At 47.9% G+C, this 22,708-nt stretch overlaps 1 protein-coding gene across 3 annotated transcripts in view; it reads right to left on the minus strand.

The window, feature by feature from the left end:
* LOC147613984 (putative histidine kinase 2) overlaps nt 1-22,277 on the minus strand; it is a 45,918-nt gene extending 23,641 nt beyond the window's left edge. The window contains exons 1-6 of one of the 3 annotated variants that reach the window (XM_086781974.1): nt 22,174-22,277; nt 18,851-19,090; nt 17,952-18,734; nt 17,307-17,682; nt 16,603-17,195; nt 14,943-16,490 (exon numbers count right to left, since the gene is read on the minus strand). In XM_086781974.1, the coding sequence (XP_086638100.1) occupies nt 14,943-16,490; nt 16,603-17,195; nt 17,307-17,682; nt 17,952-18,734; nt 18,851-19,063 (3,513 nt within the window). In that variant the 5' untranslated portion in view covers nt 19,064-19,090; nt 22,174-22,277. Of the gene's footprint in view, nt 1-14,942; nt 16,491-16,602; nt 17,196-17,306; nt 17,683-17,951; nt 18,735-18,850; nt 19,091-19,306; nt 20,970-22,173 lie in introns of those variants that run through there. The other 2 variants (XM_086781975.1, XM_086781973.1) reach the window with 2 other exon arrangements.
* Nucleotides 22,278-22,708: the final 431 nt, after the last annotated feature.

Genomic DNA, 22,708 nt, shown 5'->3' on the forward strand with positions numbered 1-22,708 from the left:
AGGATACCTGCTTTGAATGGCTGAAAACTTCCTACTGTCAAAAGCAATGACACGATCATTCTGCATCAAAACTCCACCAAAAGCACGATCTGAGGCATCTGTCATTACGTCAAAGGGCTGGGTGGGATCTGCAATGGCCAAGACCAGGGTTGTCGTCAAGGCATGCTTGAGATCATTGAAGGATTGCTTAGCTTCAGAAGACCACTGAAGTTTGTCCAGCTTTGTCAATTCTATCAAAGGGGCAGCAATCTGTGAAAACCTATGCACCTTGTTGTGATAAAAGTTAGCAAGTCCCAAGAAAGATCGAACATCTAAAATGGTGAGAGGCAAAGGCCAATCCACAATCGCCTGAATCTTCTTAGGATCTACTGCAATCCCATTAGCAGAAATGCTGTGACCAAGATATTCCACATGGTTCTTGAAAAATTCGCTCTTCTTCTGGTTGATGTACAGCATATTGGTGCGTAGTACTTCAAAGACAATCTGTAAATGCTCTTTGTGATCGACTATAGATCGGCTAAAAACCAGAATATCATCGAGATAAACGATCACAAACTTGTCCAAATACGGCCCAAAAATTTCATTCATCAGGGTCATGAAAGTGGCCAGGCCATTGGTTAACCCAAAAGGTATGACCAAGAATTCATAATGGCCATATTTTGTCCGAAAGACTGTCTTGTATTCATCACCATTACGGATATGAATTTGATGATAGCCGGACTTCAAATCAATCTTGAAAAACACCTTTGCACCAAGCAGTTGGTCGAACAACTCATCGATGCGAGGCAAAGGGAATTTGTTCTTGATTGTCAGCTTGTTGAGAGCACGGTAATCAATGCAAAGCCGCATTGATCCATCCTTTTTGACAAGCAAAACCGGGGCTCCGAAGGGACTTTTGCTGGGACGGACGTGACCTTTGTCTAGCAACTCCTGTAATTGTTTTTGTATCTCCTGAGATTCAGAGTAAGAAACACGGTATGCAGCTCGGGTTGGAGGAGGTCGACCTGGGATAAGATCAATCGGGTGATCCACAAGACGACGAGGATGCAATGTCGTCAGAAGATCATTCGGAAACAGATCCTGAAAAGGCCTGAAGAAGGGTTGCTCCAAGTAAACAGTTGTTGATGACGAGGCTTGAGATTGCTCACTAGTTTCTGCTTCAATCTCCCGTAACATGACCAAGGATGTTGTACAGTCACGTTTGCGGACGAGGCGTTTGACTTGCAGGGCAGAAACAACAGTGATGGGTTTGGCACTGAAAAGGCCACGAAGTTTCAGCTCTCGACCATCATGGTATAACTAGATTGAATGAGAATGAAAGCTGATCACTTGATCATATCGATACAGCCAAGATTGTCCCAGTATCATGTCATAATGTGACAACGGCATCACTGAAAAATTAAGGTGATCTTGGTAATCTTGAATCTGGAACTGAAGCTGTTGCACCTTTTTGTTACAATTAAGGAAGGAACCATCAGCAAGCTCTACTTGAAAAGCATCCACAAAATGTCGGGTCTGTAGGCGAAGCTTGTGAACCAAAGAAGTGCCCACAAAATTAGTGGAACAACCACTGTCCACCAGCACATTGATGGGATGGTCGCCAATGAAACCAGAAGACTAAGGACCTACTTGGAAAGATTCACCGGAACAAGGTTGGTACTTTGGCCATTAAGCATCAGGGTACTGACAACTTCAGAAACGCGAACAGAACAAGCTATTTGTTTGTTTTTGTCTTTCACAGGAGACGGGTCATCATCAGCATGGTGGCAACTGTCCACCTGAGAATTGCGCCGAGTGTTGGATGGTTTAGGGCGCTGAGGACATTCATACCACCGATGATCGCCAAAACAAATTGTACAGAGACCTGAACGACTAGGTTGGGATGAAGTGGCAGTCGAGGAAGAGGTTTGCTGTCCTGAAGAGGTTTCTCACTTGAAGTTGCGCCGATCATTGCTGCGACGGTCCTGTCGGGACCGATCTCGGTTTTTGCTGCCAGAGGATTCGGTCTAAGAGGATCCTGCGTTTGACGCGGGAGCTTGCCTTGGAGAAGCGCGACCGGAAGGACTGTTGTCCAGAATATGGTCGCCGAGAGTTTGGTTGTCCAGGATTGGGACGCTGGGGTTGGCTAGTCCCATTGGGTCAATTCCGCTGGTAAGAACGGGCGCCGGAGGAAAAGTTCCTGGGAGGACGCCTGTAATCACTAATGCGCTCGACATACGAGATTGCTTCATCCAGGGTGGCAGGATTGTACTTATGGACTTCGTCTTGGATCGTGGATTCAAGCCCGTCAATGAAGCTGTGAAGCTGGTTAGTGGGGCTGAGTGTCTCTATCTCGAGAGCCAGTTTTTGAAACTCTGAGATGTACCCGGCCACGAAGCCAGTTTGACTCAGGCGGCGGAGAGAAGACCTGGCATGAAAGTTCGCATTGGCAGGCTCAAAAGCCTTGCGAAGAGCACGCCGGAATTTATCCCACGTCGGAGTAGACTTGCCATGTGAAATCCTGCATCGCCACCAAAGGAAAGCGGTATCTTTCAAGAGGGTACTGACCAACGCCACCTTTTTATTTTCGGGCAATTCGGTGTTTGAGAAATAAAACTCCATCTTGTAGAGCCAGTGATCGATTAACCGCTTATCGCGACGGCCATTGTAGGGCTCAGGTAACTTGATATCCATCTTCCTTGTTTGTGCTGTGGTCATTAATTTATACAAAAGTTTGAGTTCAACATTGTCTACCTCGGGGGTCGGATCGGAAGAAGTTGAGGGATCGTCCTGCTGGCCCACCGAGGATGATGATGATGATGTTGGAGAACGCGAACGACGCACTCGCTGTGACTTCCTGGATCCCTCGCGCTGGTGTTGGTGCCGTTGTTGCATTTCTTCCGTTTGTGATCGCATTGATGCCATACCGTTGAAAAGGGCCCGTTGCAAGTCCTCCATCTGTTGTTGAAGAGTGGTCATCTGCAAGGCCTCCATCTGAGGATCGGCGGGTGGCACGTTGTCGTGCAAAGTCGACATCTGGAGAACTCAGAGAGAGTATTGAGGTGAAGCAGGAAAGGTCCACCCGAAATGTAGGATGGAAGTACCAGCTGCTGGAGAGGCAATAACGGGATCCTCGTACTCGAAGTCGGTGTCTTCCACTTCCTCGGGATCGTCCTCGGAGGTTACTTCATTTGCTTCCACTTCTTCGTTTGGTTCCGCCAAAGAGCTGGGCACCGGAGATAATGGAGTATAATCGAGGACGAAGATCTCGCAGTAGAATGTCACAGAAGGGCGCGTGGAGGAGATATTGCAGAGGCCATCCACACTGCACTCTGGAAGAAAGTGTGCCAACTGAGGGTACCGTGACAGAAAGTACTCGAAATGAGTAAGGTGTCGTGGCTCGCAGGTGAGGAAAATAGTCCAAATCGCCCAAGTGTCAAGTTCGGTTACATGCGGGGTACTGACATGTATGCGGTGTACCTGGAGGCCGAGGCTACTGGGATAGGAGAGTCCGGGAGACTTGGAATCCACCCAGCATCGACGGAAAGTGGCACCGGTCCCGGAGTGGGGACATGAGGAGGGTTGTGTTCGGGAAGAAGAGCCTCGGGGATCTCGTCGATGTAACTCAGGTAGGAGATGTGCATGTCGGGCTCCTCCGGCAAGTTGTCCATGAAGCATGCACGTAGATGGTGAGAGCGCACACACAGTGTGGCGTGGGCAGAGCCGGGAGAGGAGATGCAAGTGAGCGTGTAGTTGGCGGCATCATGACAGTCGAGGGAGGATGGTCGCCGAATCACCAACGGAAAGGGGGGCGCTTCACACCCGTGTTGAATCGCCAACGGAAGGGGGGGGTTCGGTTCACACTAGCGCACGCTCTTTTTTTTTTTTTTATTAGAGAGACCCAAGTGCCAATGTTATTGATTTTTTTTTTTTTAATGGTGTAAAGGTGACGGGGCCTGGATCACGTAGCCGACCGGAGAAAAAGGTGCGCCGCTTCGAAAAGGCGCCGCCAGCGACTATGCGAAGAGGGGGAGGGCGGTCGATATTCGGCGGCGAGGGGCTCAGGGCCGGCAGCTGCACAAAGCGAGCTAGGGCTCATGGCCTGCAGCAACAGCGAACGAAGCGAGGAGGGGGGGGTGTTCCATACTCAGCAGAGAGAGGGGGGGTTCATGCCATGCAGCGAACGACTACCACCACCGGCAACAGGGAGGAGGGTAATCCAGGTATGCAGCAAGGGTTCCCTCTCTGAAACACACACGATGCGTGTGCATGGGTGTGGAATTTTTATTTTATTTTTTATTTTTTTTTAGATTTACATCACCATGGGCAAAGATTTACGCCAAGTCCACCATCGCTCCGCTGCTTCCATACAACACCGAGAAGAGGGGTGGATGAGGGAGTGCCACGGGGAGGGTGAGGGCTTCACAACCCACGGGTAGGAAAAAATTTTGCTTTGATATCACTGTGAGGATTATGTTGTTAATCCCTCATATTGTGTACTAATTACTACTTAAGTACTTAACTTAGAGAACAAGAACCTTCAAGAGAACACTTGAGAGAAGATTGAATTGACTTGAATTGATTAAACTGAGTACAAAAGGTCTCTTATATAGGAGATGAAGAGACACATTTGAAGAGGCATGTCCTTAGATGAAAGGACATGACCATAGACGAAAGCATACAACTTTAGGCTAAGGGATGTGTCTATTCGATGTGGAGGCACAACCATTCATCAAGGGATACAACCATTCGTCGAAGGGATGTGGCTATTCGATGAAGAGGTACATCCTTTGGCGAAGAGTCGCAACCAATCGAGGGTAGGGGTTCACTTGGCTCGTTACTCTTTGCATCTGCAACAGGAATCAGCAATGAAGAGAGTATCTGATACATACATACGTCACAATCGTGACACATTTCATTTATGCCAAGTCGGCTGACCGATAGCAGTCGGCCAGCTCTTCTAGGGTCCAAGAGACTATATAAAGCATAGAGTGCTCATTGTTTTAGGCATTCACTCCCATAAGGAGTGGGTCCTTAGGGTCACTAGACTAGGACTGTTTTGGTGATATTCACCTTTTCAAGAAGGCAGCCTAAGGCTGTAGATTGTAGGTACCTTTTTGTACCATCAGAAATATACTGAATTTCCAACATTTCTCTCTCTCTCTCTCTCTACTCTCCCTTCTGTCTACGTTTTTGCATCAGCATGTTCTCAGTAGTGCTTAGGGTCACTAGACTAGGACTGTTTTGGTGATGTTCACCTTTTCAACAAGAAGGCAGCCTAAGGTTGTAGATTGTAGGTACCTTTTTGTACCATCAAAAATATACTGAATTTCCAGCATTTCTCTCTCTCTACTCTCCCTTCTGTCTGCGTTTTTGCATCAGCATGTTCTCAGTAGTGTTTAGGGCTGAAAGAAGACTCCCAGAGCTTCCGCGTGTTACATTGGTATCAGAGCATCAGGCTCAGCAAGGCTAAACGTTGTTTCAATCCCATATGAAGGTGTACACGTCCAAGGTACAGGAAAGTGCACGAATACGAAGCCCAAGGCAAGGAACACAGCAACGGGAAGAGCTCCCAGGAGGTTTGTTGGTGGTGTTCCACAAAGCCAGAGGGGATGGCAGTCCTGTGAGCCAGATAGATTCTCGGGCAACGGTCCCAGGGGAGGATTATCCTCCAAGGGGTGATGTGAGAGAGCCAGACTCATTTCTCACGAATGAAGACCAAGACAGTGTTCAAAGTCAGAGCAGGAATGGATTGGGGATTGGATGGAACAGATGCATAGATATTACTCAGAGTCAGAGTGATTTTGGAGACCGGGCCGGGTTTTCAGAGAAAAGGGTTGCCAGGGATGGATGGATGACAGAGGGACTTCAGGAAAAGATTGGGATGATGGCTGCCAGGGATGGATGGATGACAGAGGGACTTCAGGAAAAGATTGGGATGATGACAGTCATCCAAGGAACAAGTTGGAAGCCCGTCATCAAGTTTAGCAAAGGGGGATGTCATGTGCAAGCATTGCCATGAACATTCCCAGAGCTAATCCAGAAGGGGCAGCCAAGAAAAAGATCATTAGAGATAGGACTTGGAGCACAAGGTGCAGAAAAGGCTAGCGTGGACTAGAAGCAAGGGCAGAGCCTGTCGGCTGTACCAGAGCTAAGCAGAAGCTGTCAGCTAAAATACAAGGGGCTATCGGCTGAATCAACACAAAGGCAGCAGCAGGCGTTTCATTTATGCCGAGTCGGCTGGCCGACAGCAGTCAACCAGCTCTTCTAGGGTCCAAGAGACTATATAAGGCATAGAGTGCTCATTGTTTTAGGCATTCACTCCCATAAGGAGTGGGTCCTTAGGGTCACTAGACTAGGACTGTTTTGGTGATGTTCACCTTTTCAAGAAGGCAGCCTAAGGCTGTAGATTGTAGGTACCTTTTTGTTTCATCAGAAATATACTGAATTTCCAGCATTTCTCTCTCTCTCTCTCTCTCTCTCTCTCTCTCTCTCTCTCTCTCTCTCTCTCTCTCTCTCTCTACTCTCCCTTCTGTCTGCGTTTTTGCATCAGAATGTTCTCAATAGTGTTTAGGGCTGAAAGAAGACTCCCAGAGCTTCCGCGTGTTACAACTCCACGCAAGGCTAATTTAACCTTCACCTTCCACAAAGTGTAGTTGGAACCATCCAACTTTGCAGACTCAGAGAACATATGAAGAGTAGTCGAGGCAGCCATCACAAAAGCTCGGGCTCAATCTCAAAAGAAAAATGCACAATCTCAAAAGAAGTGTCCACCACAGGTACCGGATGCCACCAATCCTCAAATCAAAACACCATCAACAGCAAGAAACAACTGTAGAGGAAAAAACACAGCACAAGTGTTGCTACCCTGAAACAGAGCAGCCGAAGCATACAAGCACTAGAGTGTGCTGAGAGAGAGTTCAAGACAGAGAGAAATATGAAGCAACTATGCTGAATATACTGCAATGAAACAGTCCCGAGCAAGAGACATAAAAGGTCTCATAAGTGAGGGATACAAAGGAAGACTAGACTATGAAAAGTGAGGGAGGCAAGCCCACCTATAAATAGGTAAAGAGGGCTGGCCGACTGGACATCAGTCACCCGACCTGGGAAAAATGCCAAAAAAAAATGGAAAAATAGGGTGGCCACCCACAACCAAGGGCCATGAAAAGGGACCAAAAGGGGACTCCAAACATGAGCAGAAACTAGAGATGAATGTGCTAACAGTTGGAATAGATGAAACTGTAATATGCGGAAACTTCGGAGAAGGATCGGTACTTCAAAACTCAGAAAACAGCACTCTTTTCGCGACGGAATTAACGCACAAAACTGAAAGACGATGTGCAGAAAATAGAGAGAGAAGGGGGAGATGGAGAAGGACACAGTATTGGGTCCCAATTACCCTCTGTAGGGCCCCCACCACGGATGGTGTATTTGCTTTATTAGAATGATGTAAATCTGAAACAAATACAAAGTACTTGACCTTTTCTTGGCTGGAAAACCGGCCCTTGACCTTCAGTCCTTCACCCCTTAGCTTTAGCAATGTTCTTGGCTGTCATGGCCCTTGGTTGCTTGGAGCTCTTGGTGAATTATGAGATGAGATGAATGAGATCTTGGCTGGGCTTTTATACCCCTCCCTTCATGCAGTCAGCTGGCTTCAGGACAGCCCACGACTGAGTATTTTAATAAAATACTCACACACTTTAAATAATGCTGTTTTCACACTATATTAGACCCTGTCCAGCCTGCGCATGCTTCTGGGCAGCACCCTGGCTGCTGGGCATGCTGCGCAGAGGTGTGGGACAGTTCCCTACACCTGGCCGCCTGCTGTTTAGGGCTTTGGACCCAGACGACTGCCTGTCCAGCAGTAGTACATCTGGCTGACAGCCCCTCCCAGCCCTTGCCTTGGCTGGTGGGCAAGGCTTGGGCCCTCCTGGCCCCTTGGGGGTGGTTCTACACCTCCCCCATGCCCAGACTAAGTATGCAAGCTGCAAATCCTTGCACTGGGGTAGCCCTATGGGCTGGCCCCATCTCTACATGCAAACTACATGCCTACAGAGGCCTGGCATCCAGTTGCAAACCAGATACACAGCACATCTGACATCATTCCAGAGGGAGACTCACAGCGCGGACTGGCACTGCTTCATGTGCAGGACAATGCACACCTGACCTTGGACTCATGTGCAGGACAATGCACACCTGACCTCGGACGACTGAGATGGATCCCTGGCTGACTCGTCCCGGACTGGGCTCACATGGGACCAGTTCACCATCACAGGTCCTGCACCTACTGTACAGAAATGTCTACGTGGCATCCAAGTGCGGGATGCACGTGACATCCCCTTCTGCTTAACTTGACGGAAGCTGCATAGCCTCCAAATAATCCGTCAATAATGCCGGATAGTCCTCGAAAAATTCTTTGTCGAGCCATACCGCTTCATGAGTTCCTCGGTCCTGAAACTTCGTGAGAAACTGTCGTAGCCTTCGGCCTGAGCCATGCTTGAAACGGTGCAGAAGGATCTGTTCTGGAACCATTACTTCTGCTTCATCAATGATGTCTGGTTCCGCTTCGTCTTTGACCTCTGAAGGGGGTGGACCTGCATATGGCTTTAACCAACTGACATGAAATACATCGTGCATAGTCCAACTCGGAGGTAGCTTTAACTGCATAGACACCTCATTAACCTTTTTCCGGATGGGGAATGGTCCGAAGCTCCTGAAAGACAGCTTTGGGCATCGCTTGCCCACCTGCTTCAATCTTTGCTTCATAATCCGAAGATATACCCAATCTCCTTCCGAAAACTTCATGTCCCTTCGGTCTTTATTGGCCTGTCGAGTGTAGGCCTCTTGCGCTTTAGCCAATCTGTCTTTAACGGACTCTAGGATCTCCTGGTAAGACTCCGTCACTCTGTTCGCCTCCGGTACTGAAGACGAAGTCTTGGTTAACAACGACTGGAAAGGTCTTCCAAACGCTGCCTCATATGGAGTCCTGCCAATAGCTGAAGAAAAAGAGTCATTTAAAACAGCTTGAACTAAAGGCAAAAATGATTCCCACTTACCTTGCTGATCGTGGACATAACACTTCAGCACATCAAAGGCCAACTGGTTGTATATCTCTGTCTGGCCATCTGTCTGTGGATGGAATGCACTGGAAAAATTCAACTTAGTACCAAAATTATGAAACAATGCCCTCCAAAAATGACTGGTAAACTTGGCATCTCGGTCTGACACTATGGTCCTAGGAATCCCACCAATCGGGTACCAGTGCCGAACGAATAGCTGGGCAACATCCTCGGCGGTCACATTGGCCCTGCAAGGAATAAGCATAACAAATTTGCTGAACCTGTCAACAATAGTCAAACACTGTGTATTACGCTTACTCGGACTGGGAGGCAGATTTGTGACAAAGTCCATCGAAATGTCTTGGAAAGGACCCTCAAGAATTGGCAAAGACTGTAACAACCCTATCTTCTTTCCACGAGGAGCTTTCACCTTTTGACAAATGTCACAGCATTGTACATATGTAAACACATCACACCTCATCTTTGGCCAATAGTATTGCCGTTCTAATTTCTCCAGAGTCGAATTCATGCCCCTATGACCACCTGTAATGGCGTCATGGACATCATGGAGAAGAGCTGCCCGGAATGATTTCATGACACACAGTCGGCCTTTGTAGTAAAGCCAACCATCGCGTATCAGAAAATGGCATGGTCCTGTGGCATCCAATGTCTGTTCCCACTGAGTACCGAATTCCTCGAAATCCGCGTACGTGTGCTTCATGTCTTCTAGTCCTGTACCAACAAGGTCCAGTCTAGTGGTCTGAATCGCAGATACTTGTCCCTTCCTGCTCAAAGCATCGGCCATTGGATTGGCCTTTCCTGGAAGGTACTCAATCATGCCACCGAACTGCTGGAATATCTGACTCCAGCGGTGTTGTCGATCACTCCACTGTGCACTTGGCATCGTCTGAATCCAGCGCAATGCCTGATGGTCAGTGCGAACCTCGAAATCACGGCCATACAGGAAATGTTTCCAATGTTTCAAGGCCTGAATGACTGCTAGGAGTTCACGATCATAGACTGAGTAATTCTTTTCGGCGGGCAGTAACTTACGAGACATGTAAGCTACCGGATGACCATTCTGTTGCAATACACCTCCAATTGCGATGTTACTCGCATCGGTGATCACCTGAAATGGTTCGTCCCACGAGGCAAGGGCTAAACAAGGCGCTTCTGACAAAGCCACCTTGAGGTTCTGGAATGCCTCCAACGCTCGTGGAGTCATTCGAATCTTTTGCCTCCTTGTTTTCACTCCCTTTAGCAGATCGGTGAGGTCTGCCGAGAGATCAGAAAACTTGTCAATGTGAGTGGAATATGCCTGGCATATACCCACAAATGATCTAATGTCATAAGCAGTCTGAGGTACTTCCCAGTTAACAATCTCGGCCACTTTAGCCGGATCAAGTCGAATGCCTTCGGCACTGATTATATATCCCAAGTAATGTACCTGGAACAGATAAAATTCTGACTTCTTTTCATTGACATAGAGCTCGTTGCTTTCCAGCAACTTAAGGACTTTCTCCACATCAATGTCATGCTGCTCAACTGTAGCTGAAAATATGAGTATGTCGTCCAGAAATATGAACACACACACTCCAATCAACTCCCGGAAAATACGCATTATCATGCGGTTAAATGTAGCTGGGGCGTTCGTCAAACCAAATGGCATGACCACAAATTCATAGTGGGCCCGTTCTGTACGGAAAGCTGTCTTGGGGATGTCCCCCTCAACAATCCGAACCTGGTGGTACCCACTCTTTAAATCCAATTTAGAGAACACCTTAGCTCCATTCAGCCTCTCAAGAATATAATCAATTCGAGGCATCGGGAATCTGCTCTTGATAGTCAGCTTGTTGAGTGCATGATAATCGACACACAACCGAGAAGACCCATCTTTCTTCTTGACAAATAAGATCGGTGCTGCAAATGGCGACACGCTGGGGCGGATGACGCCAGCTTGCAACAATTCTTGGAGTTGGCGGTCCAACTCCGACTCCATTGCCTTAGAAAGGCGATACGGAAACTTGCTCGGGGGTTCCGAGCCTGGGAGGAGGTCAATCTTGTGATCCTCCGGTCTGGACGGGGGAAGCTGGGGAGGGAGATTGTCCCGAAGAAAAATCTTCTGGAACTTTTCATGGAGAACCGAGTGCTTCTCGGAAGCACTGGCCACCGTCTGGGCTGTCTGGATGTAAATCATCGCACACTGTGCGCCTTTCCTGACTGCTCGCTTAGCCTGCAAGTGGCTTATGAGCGGAAAGTTTGGAATACCTGGCTCACACTTAATGGTCACCGGGGTGTTTGACACATTCCGATCAATCTGGAACGTGTGCTTGTCCCACTTGACATCAGGAAGAAACTTGTGAAACCACTGGATACCCAAAATTATGTCTGCTCCTACAAGAGGGGCAACCATAAAGTCACGCACAAACTCTATGCCCTGAATTACTAACTTAGCACCTAGAGCTTCATACTTGACGCTCGTTGTCATACCTGTGCTAAAACCCTCAACTTGTTTGTCCACCGGAGTTAGCTCGAAACGGGCACGCCTAGCGGCCTCTTCCGTGATCACATCCTCCGTGCTGCCGCTGTCAAACAAGACGACTACTCTCTGGCCACCTATGTAGCCAAAGGACTTGAGCAATTCGTTGCGCTCATACTCCTGGTCATGGGCGCCCTTCTGCTTATCTTCGAGCTCCCGGCTAATAATTGCTCCAACTGAAGCACCGGGGGTTGAAGAAGGGGTAGCCGCTGGGATCTGTGGGGGAACAGTGCTCACCACGGAAGCTGTGGAGGCGGCGGCGGCCTTTGGAGGCTTCTTCGAACAATCCCGAGAAGTATGTCCTTTTGTGTGACAAAAGTAACATCTACCCTCCTTCCTGTACTGAGAAAGCTCCTCAGCACTCAACTTGCCACCTGTCTTGCCTGCCTCCGCTTTCTGGTCTGGAGTAAGCTTAGACGCATTGTTCGAGTTCTTGGAGCCAGAGGCTCCCAGGCTCTGTCCTGGGGAAGACCCCATCTGGTTCTGGCTTTTGCCCCCCGAAGCGTTAGCCTTGGGAGAAGCCGGCTGGGAAGTCTTGGGCTTGCCACCATTGTGTTTCATTTCTGCACTCTGCGCAAGCGAGAGTGCGTCCTCAAAGGTGGCTGGTCTAAACATACGCACCTCCCATTGGATGTGCGTGTCCAGGCCATACAAAAACTGCCCTTTCTTGTCCGCATCAGATAAGCCTAATTGTAGACACAAGGTCGAAATTCTATTGGCAAACTGAAGGACTGGTTGCGCATTCTGACGCGCACCCCTGAACTCGTCTTCGAGTCGCTCAAGGTAGTGGGGCGGTAAAAACCGCTGCTTAAGGTCACGGACGAACTCGTCCCACCCATAAGCTGCCATACCTGATCTGGTGTGGGCATGAGCCCACTGAGTCCACCAAGGAATGGCCTCACCTTCCAAATACCAACTGGCTAAGATCACTTTGTCAATATCTGATTTCCTAACTGCGGCAAAGTAAGCTTCAAATTAATGTAACCATGAATACAAAGTAGTGGGATCGAGTTTACCATTATACTTACTGAAATTCATTTTCTCGGGAAAATGATTCGAGGGCGCCGCCGGTGTTAATCTGGCGTCCAAGGCTCTGAGGTAACGCTCGTGTTCCACTCATCGCATGGCGTCGTCTTCGCATTGTCGAATCTCCAATGCGCGCAACTGCATCTCAAGCAAGGAGCTTGGCTGCGGCTCTGACCCCTCGAGAGGGTCCCTGTGACGAGGATCTGGTATCTGGGGTACGGAAGGAGAGGGAGGAGGAGATGGAAAACGCGACGCTAGAGAGCGAGAACGCTCCTCCAGAGCCAAAATCCGCGCCTTCTGCTCATCCAACTTGGTTGTCTGGTCTGCGATTGCTCGCATCATCTGCTGGAACATGTCTTGTACACTCAAGCCGGGTGCCCTAGCTGGGCTGCCTGGTGCACTCTGGTCCAATGGTTCTGGTTCTCTCTCGTCGCCGAAGTTCGCCATAGCGGGAAAATGCAGTTCCTTTCCGGAACGCAATCTGACCATCCACTATCTGTGTGGGAGACTTCCGGAGGCTTCCGGAGGCTAAAAACCAACCGTCCTTCGAGGGACAGGAGTCACTCCGAAAGGGGTAGTCCACCGGCGTCTAAAAACCAACCACACGAGCGAAAAAATTTTCTGGTTTTCTTTGCTGAATCTTTGTCCTTGAAGTGAGCTCTGATACCACTGTAATATGCGGAAACTTCGGAGAAGGATCGGTACTTCGAAACTCAGAAAACAGCACTCTTTTCGCGACGGAATTAACGCACAAAACTGAAAGACGATGTGCAGAAAATAGAGAGAGAAGGGGGAGATGGAGAAGGACACAGTATTGGGTCCCAATTACCCTCTGTAGGGCCCCCACCACGGATGGTGTATTTGCTTTATTAGAATGATGTAAATCTGAAACAAATACAAAGTACTTGACCTTTTCTTGGCTGGAAAACCGGCCCTTGACCTTCAGTCCTTCACCCCTTAGCTTTAGCAATGTTCTTGGCTGTCCTGGCCCTTGGTTGCTTGGAGCTCTTGGTGAATTATGAGATGAGATGAATGAGATCTTGGCTGGGCTTTTATACCCCTCCCTTCATGCAGTCGGCTGGCTTCAGGACAGCCCACGACTGAGTATTTTAATAAAATACTCACACACTTTAAATAATGCTGTTTTCACACTATATTAGACCCTGTCCAGCCTGCGCATGCTTCTGGGCAGCACCCTGGCTGCTGGGCATGCTCCGCAGAGGTGTGGGACAGTTCCCTACACCTGGCCGCCTGCTGTTTAGGGCTTTGGACCCAGACGACTGCCTGTCCAGCAGTAGTACATCTGGCCGACAGCCCCTCCCAGCCCTTGCCTTGGCTGGTGGGCAAGGCTTGGGCCCTCCTGGCCCCTTGGGGGTGGTTCTACACCTCCCCCATGCCCAGACTAAGTATGCAAGCTGCAAATCCTTGCACTGGGGTAGCCCTATGGGCTGGCCCCATCTCTACATGCAAACTACATGCCTACAGAGGCCTGGCATCCAGTTGCAAACCAGATACACAGCACATCTGACATCATTCCAGAGGGAGACTCACAGCGCGGACTGGCACTGCTTCATGTGCAGGACAATGCACACCTGACCTTGGACTCATGTGCAGGACAATGCACACCTGACCTCGGACGACTGAGATGGATCCCTGGCTGACTCGTCCCGGATTGGGCTCACATGGGACCAGTTCACCATCCCAGGTCCTGCACCTACTGTACAGAAATGTCTACGTGGCATCCAAGTGCGGGATGCACGTGACAGAAACTCTGGCGCAGGAGTTCATGTTGGTGAATTGACTCACTAAATGAGATTCTTTAGTCCCTTATCTCTTGCTCATGCTTTCTGCACAACCGCATGGGAAGTGCCCAGATTATTCCGCAACTCCTTTCTAGAGAATCACAGAAAAAATGCAAGGGCCAAGGTAACTTAGGATACTCCTTCCAAATGGAGGGGAACTAAGAATTCTAAATTTGGAGATGTACAGCAGAGCTCACTCCACGAGTTTCAATTGACACACAATGGCAGCATAGGAACATGCCTGGAAAGATTTGTTATGGCCAGTGGAGATCAGGGGACATTTTAGGAGACTTCTGGCAAAAATGCAAGGGCAAGGGTAGCTTGGCATACTCTAATCCTCCCAACACATGGGGATTCATAGGAATTGCAAAACTGGAAATGCACAAACAAATTTATGATGTAGCTTACAGTTGAAAAAGACTTGCAACCTAGGAAAAGGTAAACACTTATTACAGTCATACATACAGCAATGCTCTACAAAGCCTGGGCAGCCTTTGATTAATGATAAGTATAATTTAAAACTGAAAAACATACCTCACAGTCCATAAGAACCAGGTTGAAAGGTTGATTCTTCTGAGCATTTATCAACTCCCCTGACAGCGTTGCATGCAACTTACCATCATCCTCGGGGGAAGAGACTTTACTCCTATACAAGTTTTCTAGAACTAGGCGAGCAGCTTCGGCACCATTATCAACACACTCAACAGTGGCCCCGAGACGAATTAGCTGTGTCTTAGTTAGCCGCTGGAGGATTGGATTGTCTTCAGCCACTAGTATGTGCATTGCTGACAGAGCATGCTGAGATCTACCTCTTGGAGTTGCAACATTCTCTAGACTCCTATGGGACAGGCGGTCAGGTGTTGATGGGAGTGGCTGCCTTTCAAGGTCTTTTCTTCCTGATTTTTTATCTTTGGCAGCATTGCCAGAATGATCCACCTGTTTACCTACTTGGAGCTCCAAGGTTACTAAATTCGGTAAGCTAGGAACAAAGTTGGATTCATTCTTCTCTGCAAGAGAGACTTCACGCGCCTTGAGGGTCGTTTTTGTTGCCAGGCTAGAATGCAGACTTGCTGCTTCTTGCTGAAAAGTGCTCATGCAAGAGAGAGATGTGTACAATGAGTTTGCTGCACTCAAATCCACTTTCTCACGATTTCCTGAAGGCAAGTGTGGAGCTTCACCTTCAAACGAGTCCCGCACTCCATTGCCAATCAGTTCTTGTAGCAGACCCCAAACACACTTCAAGCGAGAAGCATATAGCGGCTTATGCAAAATGAGATCGCAAACACTAGTTTGCCTTCTCAAGTACTGGATATCAGTGCTGGGAGTGTTTGCATTCACTAGCCAAGCAACCTTGAAGGGAACTGGCTGATCAACGTCCCCCAGAATTTCCTCCAAATCTGAGCACAAAGTATTTAAAGACACCATAGCCATGGTTACATCCACAATCAAAAGAAGGTGTGCCTGTGCTCCATGCAGGTGAGCAGATCCAGTACCATCAGATGTGGGAAAACCCTGCAAGCAAGTATCGATGCTGGTTCGGGTTCTTGCAAGGCTTTTTGCATCAAGTTCATCTACCCATGAGTCATATATGCGACTCTCAGGTGATCTTTGACCCAGCCTTTCTGAAATACTAAAGCTTGCGGAAAAAATCTCATGTTTGATTCTCTCAATAGCTGGTGCAAACTCCTCCCAGTTTCCAATAGTCCACACTTGTAAACCCCTCCTCTCCATCCATTTTTTAACTACCCTTTTCCCTGCCTGACCCTGCATGGCAAGCAAAACGTGGACACCTTCCATAATGGGAGGTGAATTGAAGCCAGTTTCCCCTAAACCATGAGGGAACACAAAGGCTCCAGTGGAATCTAGCTGCCATCCGGGAGAAATTGAGTCACTGCTGACACCAAATGTTGCCTGTAAAGAAGCCCCATTCTGCAATTGGATGTCTTGGGTATGGCTGTCTTCAGCCTCTTGTTTAGCAGGCTGCTTGCTGCACTTGAAGACCAGATTGAATCGAAAACGAGTTCCAGGTTCACCAGGTTCATCTTTGTCAATGATATTAATGTCTCCTCCCATCAACCTTACCTGTCAGAAAAGCACATGAACCAGCTGTAAGAGATGCACTCAAAAGTCAGATTTATCATAAATGTTGAACATGAGGCACAACATGCACTCAATGGAAATGATAGAATCTTACCAATGATCTCACTATGCCAAGGCCAAGGCCTGTTCCATCATAGTTCCGCGGTCCAGATGATTCAACCTGTACAAAGTTTTCAAACACCGACCTCCAGCGTTCTTTTGGTATGCCCCTTCCAGTGTCATCCACCTCGAACTCTATTTGTATGTAGTTCTCATCATGGTCTTGCTCAGAGAAACCCTGAATCAGTTTGCGTAACTCCTTCTCTCTTGATGGGGACCTTAGGAGTTGATTCCATGGCCAAGCCAAAAGCCTCCCTCGATAACTGAACTGTGGTCTAGCACTGAAAATGCCACGTGGCTTCACCCATGCTCGTAAGACAACATGCCCCTCGGAGGTAAACTTGACACCATTGCTAAGAAGGTTGGCCATGATCTGCTTGACACGTCCTACATCCCCTATGACCCAAGAAGCCTTCTCCACAAAGCCATCTGATAGGTCTAGGGCAATTTCTACCCCCTTTTTCAGACCCACAACAGAGAAGGTGTCTATGACTTCTTCAAGAGCGCTCACCAAATCAAAACCGGACTCTTGTAACAGAAGCTTTCCTGCCTCAATCTTGCTCATGTCCAGGATTGAGTTTAAGATGCCTGCAAAAGACACAAATAACTTGTGGGGCAGAACAATAAAAAGATGATGCAAGGAGAGCGCATCAGCCACTTGAATTACTTTGAAAACAAGCTTTAAGCAGATGAACCCACCCAGCAGGTTGGTAGCACAGGATTTCATTTGTATCAAGTTAGACCCCAGTTCCGAAAATTCAGAGGCATCACAAAGACATAGGTCGATAAGCCCAAGAATGGCTGCCAAAGGAGTACGAAGATCATGGCTCATGTTGGCAAACACAAGGCTCTTGTGGCTACTCTTTGTCTCAGCCCTTTTTGTCTCTTCCAGCTGCTGAATCAATGCTGCCCGTAGTCGCATCTCGTTGCTGACGCCTTTAGTCAGAAGCATGACAAAAAAACACCCTATTATCCCCATACAAGTAGACAATGCAACCAGTACAGCTAAGGTTGTGTGGCTCCACTTCTCTGTCAAACCCCAAACATTGCTATAAGGAATTATTACTGTACAGACCTGCATGTACATCATATACTAGTGTCAAAATTGAAGTCCTAAACCAAAAAGAAACGCATTTTATTTCACTGAATGAGAGAATGATATGCAGTAAGGTTGGTTGATAATGGCATCCCCAGTACTGCTTGGCAAGAATTGTTGCTAAGGTCATAGGACATGTCCTTCTTTTAGGGCAGAGAGCTTTTAGGGCTTATCTTTATATTTTTTTAGGCTTTTTGGAGAGTCCCGGAGGGTTTACATTGAGTGCAAGTTTAGCAAAACAGACATACCAATGTTGCTCCGGCCAGATGAAGAGGGGCGCTGTCAACCATGTACTGTGTTCCATGAATATCAACATTGACTGCAGTGAAGGATTGGTTTGCCATGGCTAAAATAGAAGGAAGGTGTGGCATCAAATATTCTGCAGCACCAGCTACGATGGCATTGTTGGATTGTGTTGCTAAAGGTGATGATTGAGTGGCATTGTCACTCTTCAATGTTGGGAAGCTAGGCCCTGTTTGAGCCACCAATTGGCCATCTGTAGTTGAAAGGTAAATTGCACCACCTCGAAGATCAAACTGGTCAAGAAGGTTTCCAATGTCTGGTGTGGGCACTCCAATTGAAATAGCAGCCACCGGATTTGCAGAAAGGCTTTGTTGAACAGGAGACAGGAATGAGAATGAAATCTTTCCAGAATCCATTAATGAAAGACCCCAGCTTGTAGTCCCATCTTGACCCTGCAATGAGCTTTTCAATGGCTGAATGTCCCAATATGGGACGGGGGTTACTCGCACGGCTTTTCCAGTTGGGTGACCTGTGCTGTCATCAACTTTTTGACGATACCACTGATACCAAGGGCGAGTAAGTGTCAAATTCTCATCAGTTTTCCAAGGAGTTTCCATTGCATTTGAGAAGTTGGAAGAAACTGGAGAGAGATATGATGAGTTAGCATAAGTTAGATATGTCCCTGTCGCATCTGCTACATATGATAGCAATGACCCATTTGCACCAAAGAATGTGGCTTGTGCTTTCTTTGCAAGTACTGAGAAAATCAGAAATAGAACAGGCCTCACCTGAAACAACACAGAAGTGGTCCGCCTTGGCCATCAGCCCCAAGCAAAAACAGGGTAAGTTAAGAGAGCACCCGCAAGCCAAAGAAAACTTGAAATTTGTCAGGGTGTGGAGATACCTGATCTTGTAGATTTGCAAAGGAGGACAGGCTGCCCTGGGTGTGTGAACTCAGAAACGTGGCTAGGGAAACCGCAGATGCATCGTTCCCTTGAAGCACAGCATTCACACTGTCCTCGGTGTGAAAAAGCAACTCACGACGGAATTTTGCTGCGACAGAACTCACAGAATGCTGCACATTGGTGGATGTGAACACCCATGTGAGCACGGTCATCACAATCAACAGAACGGCCAGCAGCCCCTGTGTACAGAAAAAGAGAAATGTTTTGTATCTTCAGGGTCCATGCATGTGATGCCTTCATGGCAACATGCATTTATAATCATAAGAGCACAAATCAAGCAACCAAACCTTGCTTGCTCAAGCATGATTTCCAAGATATAACAAGACAACATGCATATTTTAGACATAAGGGCACATCACAATTGAACTGACATTGACGCTAGGTTTTTGCCGTACCATCAAAGCCAGCCTGGAAGTGAGGAGGGGATTGCACATGACTCCACAGAAAGAGCGGGTAGAAGCATTGCCTTTCCAGCAATTCAGACGCTCCCATCCAGAGCAGTCATGCATGTCTTCATCTTCATCTTGTTCTTCTTCAGTGAGCTTCTTCTCAGTGTGGTGTTCTTTCTCCATAGCCTCAGATAAGCTAGGGCCCCATGGCATGTCAAGGACAGCTTGTTCCTGGCGCAAGAGCCCAATATCATAGTTGAAGATGGAGTCTGCAGCTCGAGCTCTTGCGGGAGAGGGAGAGGAGCCCAAGAAAGAGACTGGGCAGCAGGAGCTTGGAGAAGCAAAAACGTGCCTTTCCATAGATTCCTCCTGCATCTTGGAGGGGGTAGATGCTAAAAGTAACAAGAGAAAAGGCTACATGTTACCTGGTCATGAAATACACACGAGGTGGCAACCAATTGAAGCTGATATCTGCTACAATTTAAGCATTTGCAGAAGTTACAGCATACAATGCTGTATTCTGCATTGTGCCATCCCATAGCCTGGAGCCCACAAGAAAGAAGATTTTGAACAAAAGGTGTGCATCAACCAATCTCTGTGGTGCTATGATTTCCTCAGTTCATCACGAGCACCACCTTGGGAAGCTGCACGTGGGAGTCCATCTGCCCGTTCAAACCCAATTCAGGCGTTTCTGTCTTTGCAAGCCCATTTTCCTGTGTTTCTTGCAAGCCCAGTCCCTGCTGTGCTACCAATGAGAATATTGACCATCCATGGAGGTTAGCCGAGAATGCACTATACATGAACACATTATGCACATGCTGGCCATCAGCAAGAGAGTGGAGTAGGCTGCAAGGTCCGGAACAAAAAGCAAGAAGATGTTTCGTGAGGAGGAGAGGGGAGGGGAGGGGAGGGGAGGGGAGGGGAAGGAAGGGGGTAAGTAAAGCAGGAGCAGAAAGAAATCAACACCTAGGCAGAAGCCAATCTGACGAAGACTCTTCGAATAGAGACACTCTTCACTGCGCTGGCAAGAGAGACAGAGGGGAGGCTTGTTTTGATTTCTTCTTGTTTTCTTTGTCTGACCGCAGGCCCCAGTTTTGAGTTGGGCTCTCTCTATCTCCTTCAATGGTCTACCATGCCTTTGAAGCCCCTTCCGTCAACTGTTGCATTCTGACAGCAAGCACTAGGAAGACAGAAGGGAGGGGGGTGTGGATTAAGACAGTGCTAGCTAGCTGTAAGGGGACCCAACAAGAGGCCCCTTTGATGAACAGGCTACAGTGCCTCTTTCTTGGCACTCTCTCTCTCTCTCTCTCTCTCTCTCTCTCTCTCTCTCTCTCCTGGAAATTTGAAAAGAGGGAAAACGCGTGTCAACCTCCGATACTGATTGCACTAAGGAGGGGAAGTTAGAACCTGCCTAATCATGGAGAAAACATGCTTAACTGTGGTTCGAAGGGGAGAAGTTAGGCTGTTGAGCTGGCCTAAACATAGATTAAGGTTTGCCTAATCTTTTCAAAAAATTCTTCCTTTTGGCCCAGAAAAAAGAAGCACAGGGAAAAGACCCATCAATGATTTCCGTTACAAGATGCAGAAAAGAGGACCCAATTCGTGTCGCCGGAATTGTGAGCTCATCGGCGAACGATGTCGTAGCTATAAAACCCTACCTAATCCCTCCGTTGCCGTACGACGTACGTCTGTGTCGTTGGACGAGGGCATGTGCATCTGGTGGGGACGGGCGACGGGTCTTTTTTGCCGATCATCGATGCGACTTGCTCAAGTACGACGACGGATGTTGAATCGAGATTCGTCGGGGTTAGACGGGGGGGGGCCTACCAGACTCCCTTCCATCAAGTTTTTGTCGTTAGAATCAACCTTTAAGTATTTACTACTCTAGCAGCGGCGAGGGCGGTCCGAAGCTGAGAGACTGATTTCGCAGCTGATTTGATGGGCGCCAGCCGCGCCTACTTAGAGCCGCGCCCAACAAAACGCCGTCGTGGAAAACTGTCCATTTATCCCGGCGCCGGTAGACTGCCTCCAACGCCGTCGCCGGGAAACTGCCCCCGCGCCCTCCGGTGCCGCCGATGGGTCGAACCCAAGTTGCCGAGCATTTTCAAATCGCCCCGGTTCCAATCGGCCATCGAGGCATTGGACCCGTCGGCCCAGCTGTCGGGCGCTTCCAATCGCCCCATCAGATCCGTCGTCAAGCGGACGGACGTAAAGCGTGCCGTCCGTCCAAGAGCACCAATGTTTGCATAGATTTTACCGTTAACGCCATATTTTTAACCGCGCATGAATTCCGTTACCTGCCAACGAGAGGGCTTCACGTGTGTCGGAGGGCATACCCAATGGCCCATTGGCCCCATTCACACAGATGCGTCAGATTCAGCAGAAGTGTGGACAGAAGATTCCGGCCTCTTAATGAGCTCGCCGTCATCTCTATTCAAGTGGCAAAAGCTCAAAAACTTGTCTCTTTAGTTATTTAAGGCTTAAGCATTAAACTTCAAAATTTGCTTTATTCCGATCTAGCCAGACAGCTTCCTTAATCACGTCTATGGCGCTCATAGTTAGCAGTTAATATAATAGCCAGCACGGTCCCCCTCAATCAAATCGAAAGTTTAAGGGAGTTAATAACAAGCTTAAATAAGATAGGTCAAGATTTACTTGTCCCTTGCAATCCTTACGAATCAAATTGCCAATCAATGATCAATCCCCTCACACACACTTTGAGATCTCGTGCCTTTGCATTTCCAAACGGCTTGCCTAGGTCTTCGACCATAATATTCAATTCCTAATGAACTTGCGGATCGTGTAATAAAACTGTAAATTTCTCTTCCTCTTCCCATTCACATCTTGCGTTGCGAAAAATGTTATGGACTCACATGGCATCATTTAACTCTTCTACCGAATCCCCACCAAACCAAATGCCCACCTCCACAAATACGAGGACCCTTCAAAGAAAATGCTGTGCAAGGGCAAAACTTGCTCTAAAAATTGTATGCTAGGGTGCAAATATAAGACAGATGGGTGAAACCTTAGTCATTCAAATCTTGTGTATACTCAAGTATGGAGTCCTTTGTATTTTTCGCATCACCCTCTAAAATCCTAGCCCTCATTTATGTATGTTCGTATTGTGATGGCTTAGAGGGTTTCTTGCTTCAATAGACATTCCTCAAACCCAACGGCAATTCTACTTTCACTCTGTCTCATCTTCAATAGCCATTCCTCAAACCCAATGGTAATTCTACTTTCACTCTCTCATCTAGACAGGGTTGCAAGTCCAAAAGCACACCCCTTCAAGTAGCCACGTTCTTTTGCATGGCTACAAAAGAGAGATCTTGTCACACCTTAAAGAAAAGCAAGGGTAACCCACCCTTATTTTTATATTCACTTACCAACTTGCCCTAAAATGGACTC

The sequence above is a fragment of the Cibotium barometz genome, chromosome 43, assembly GCF_041138505.1.
Source record: "Cibotium barometz isolate CiBa-2024 chromosome 43, ASM4113850v1, whole genome shotgun sequence".
NCBI lineage: Eukaryota > Viridiplantae > Streptophyta > Polypodiopsida > Cyatheales > Cibotiaceae > Cibotium > Cibotium barometz.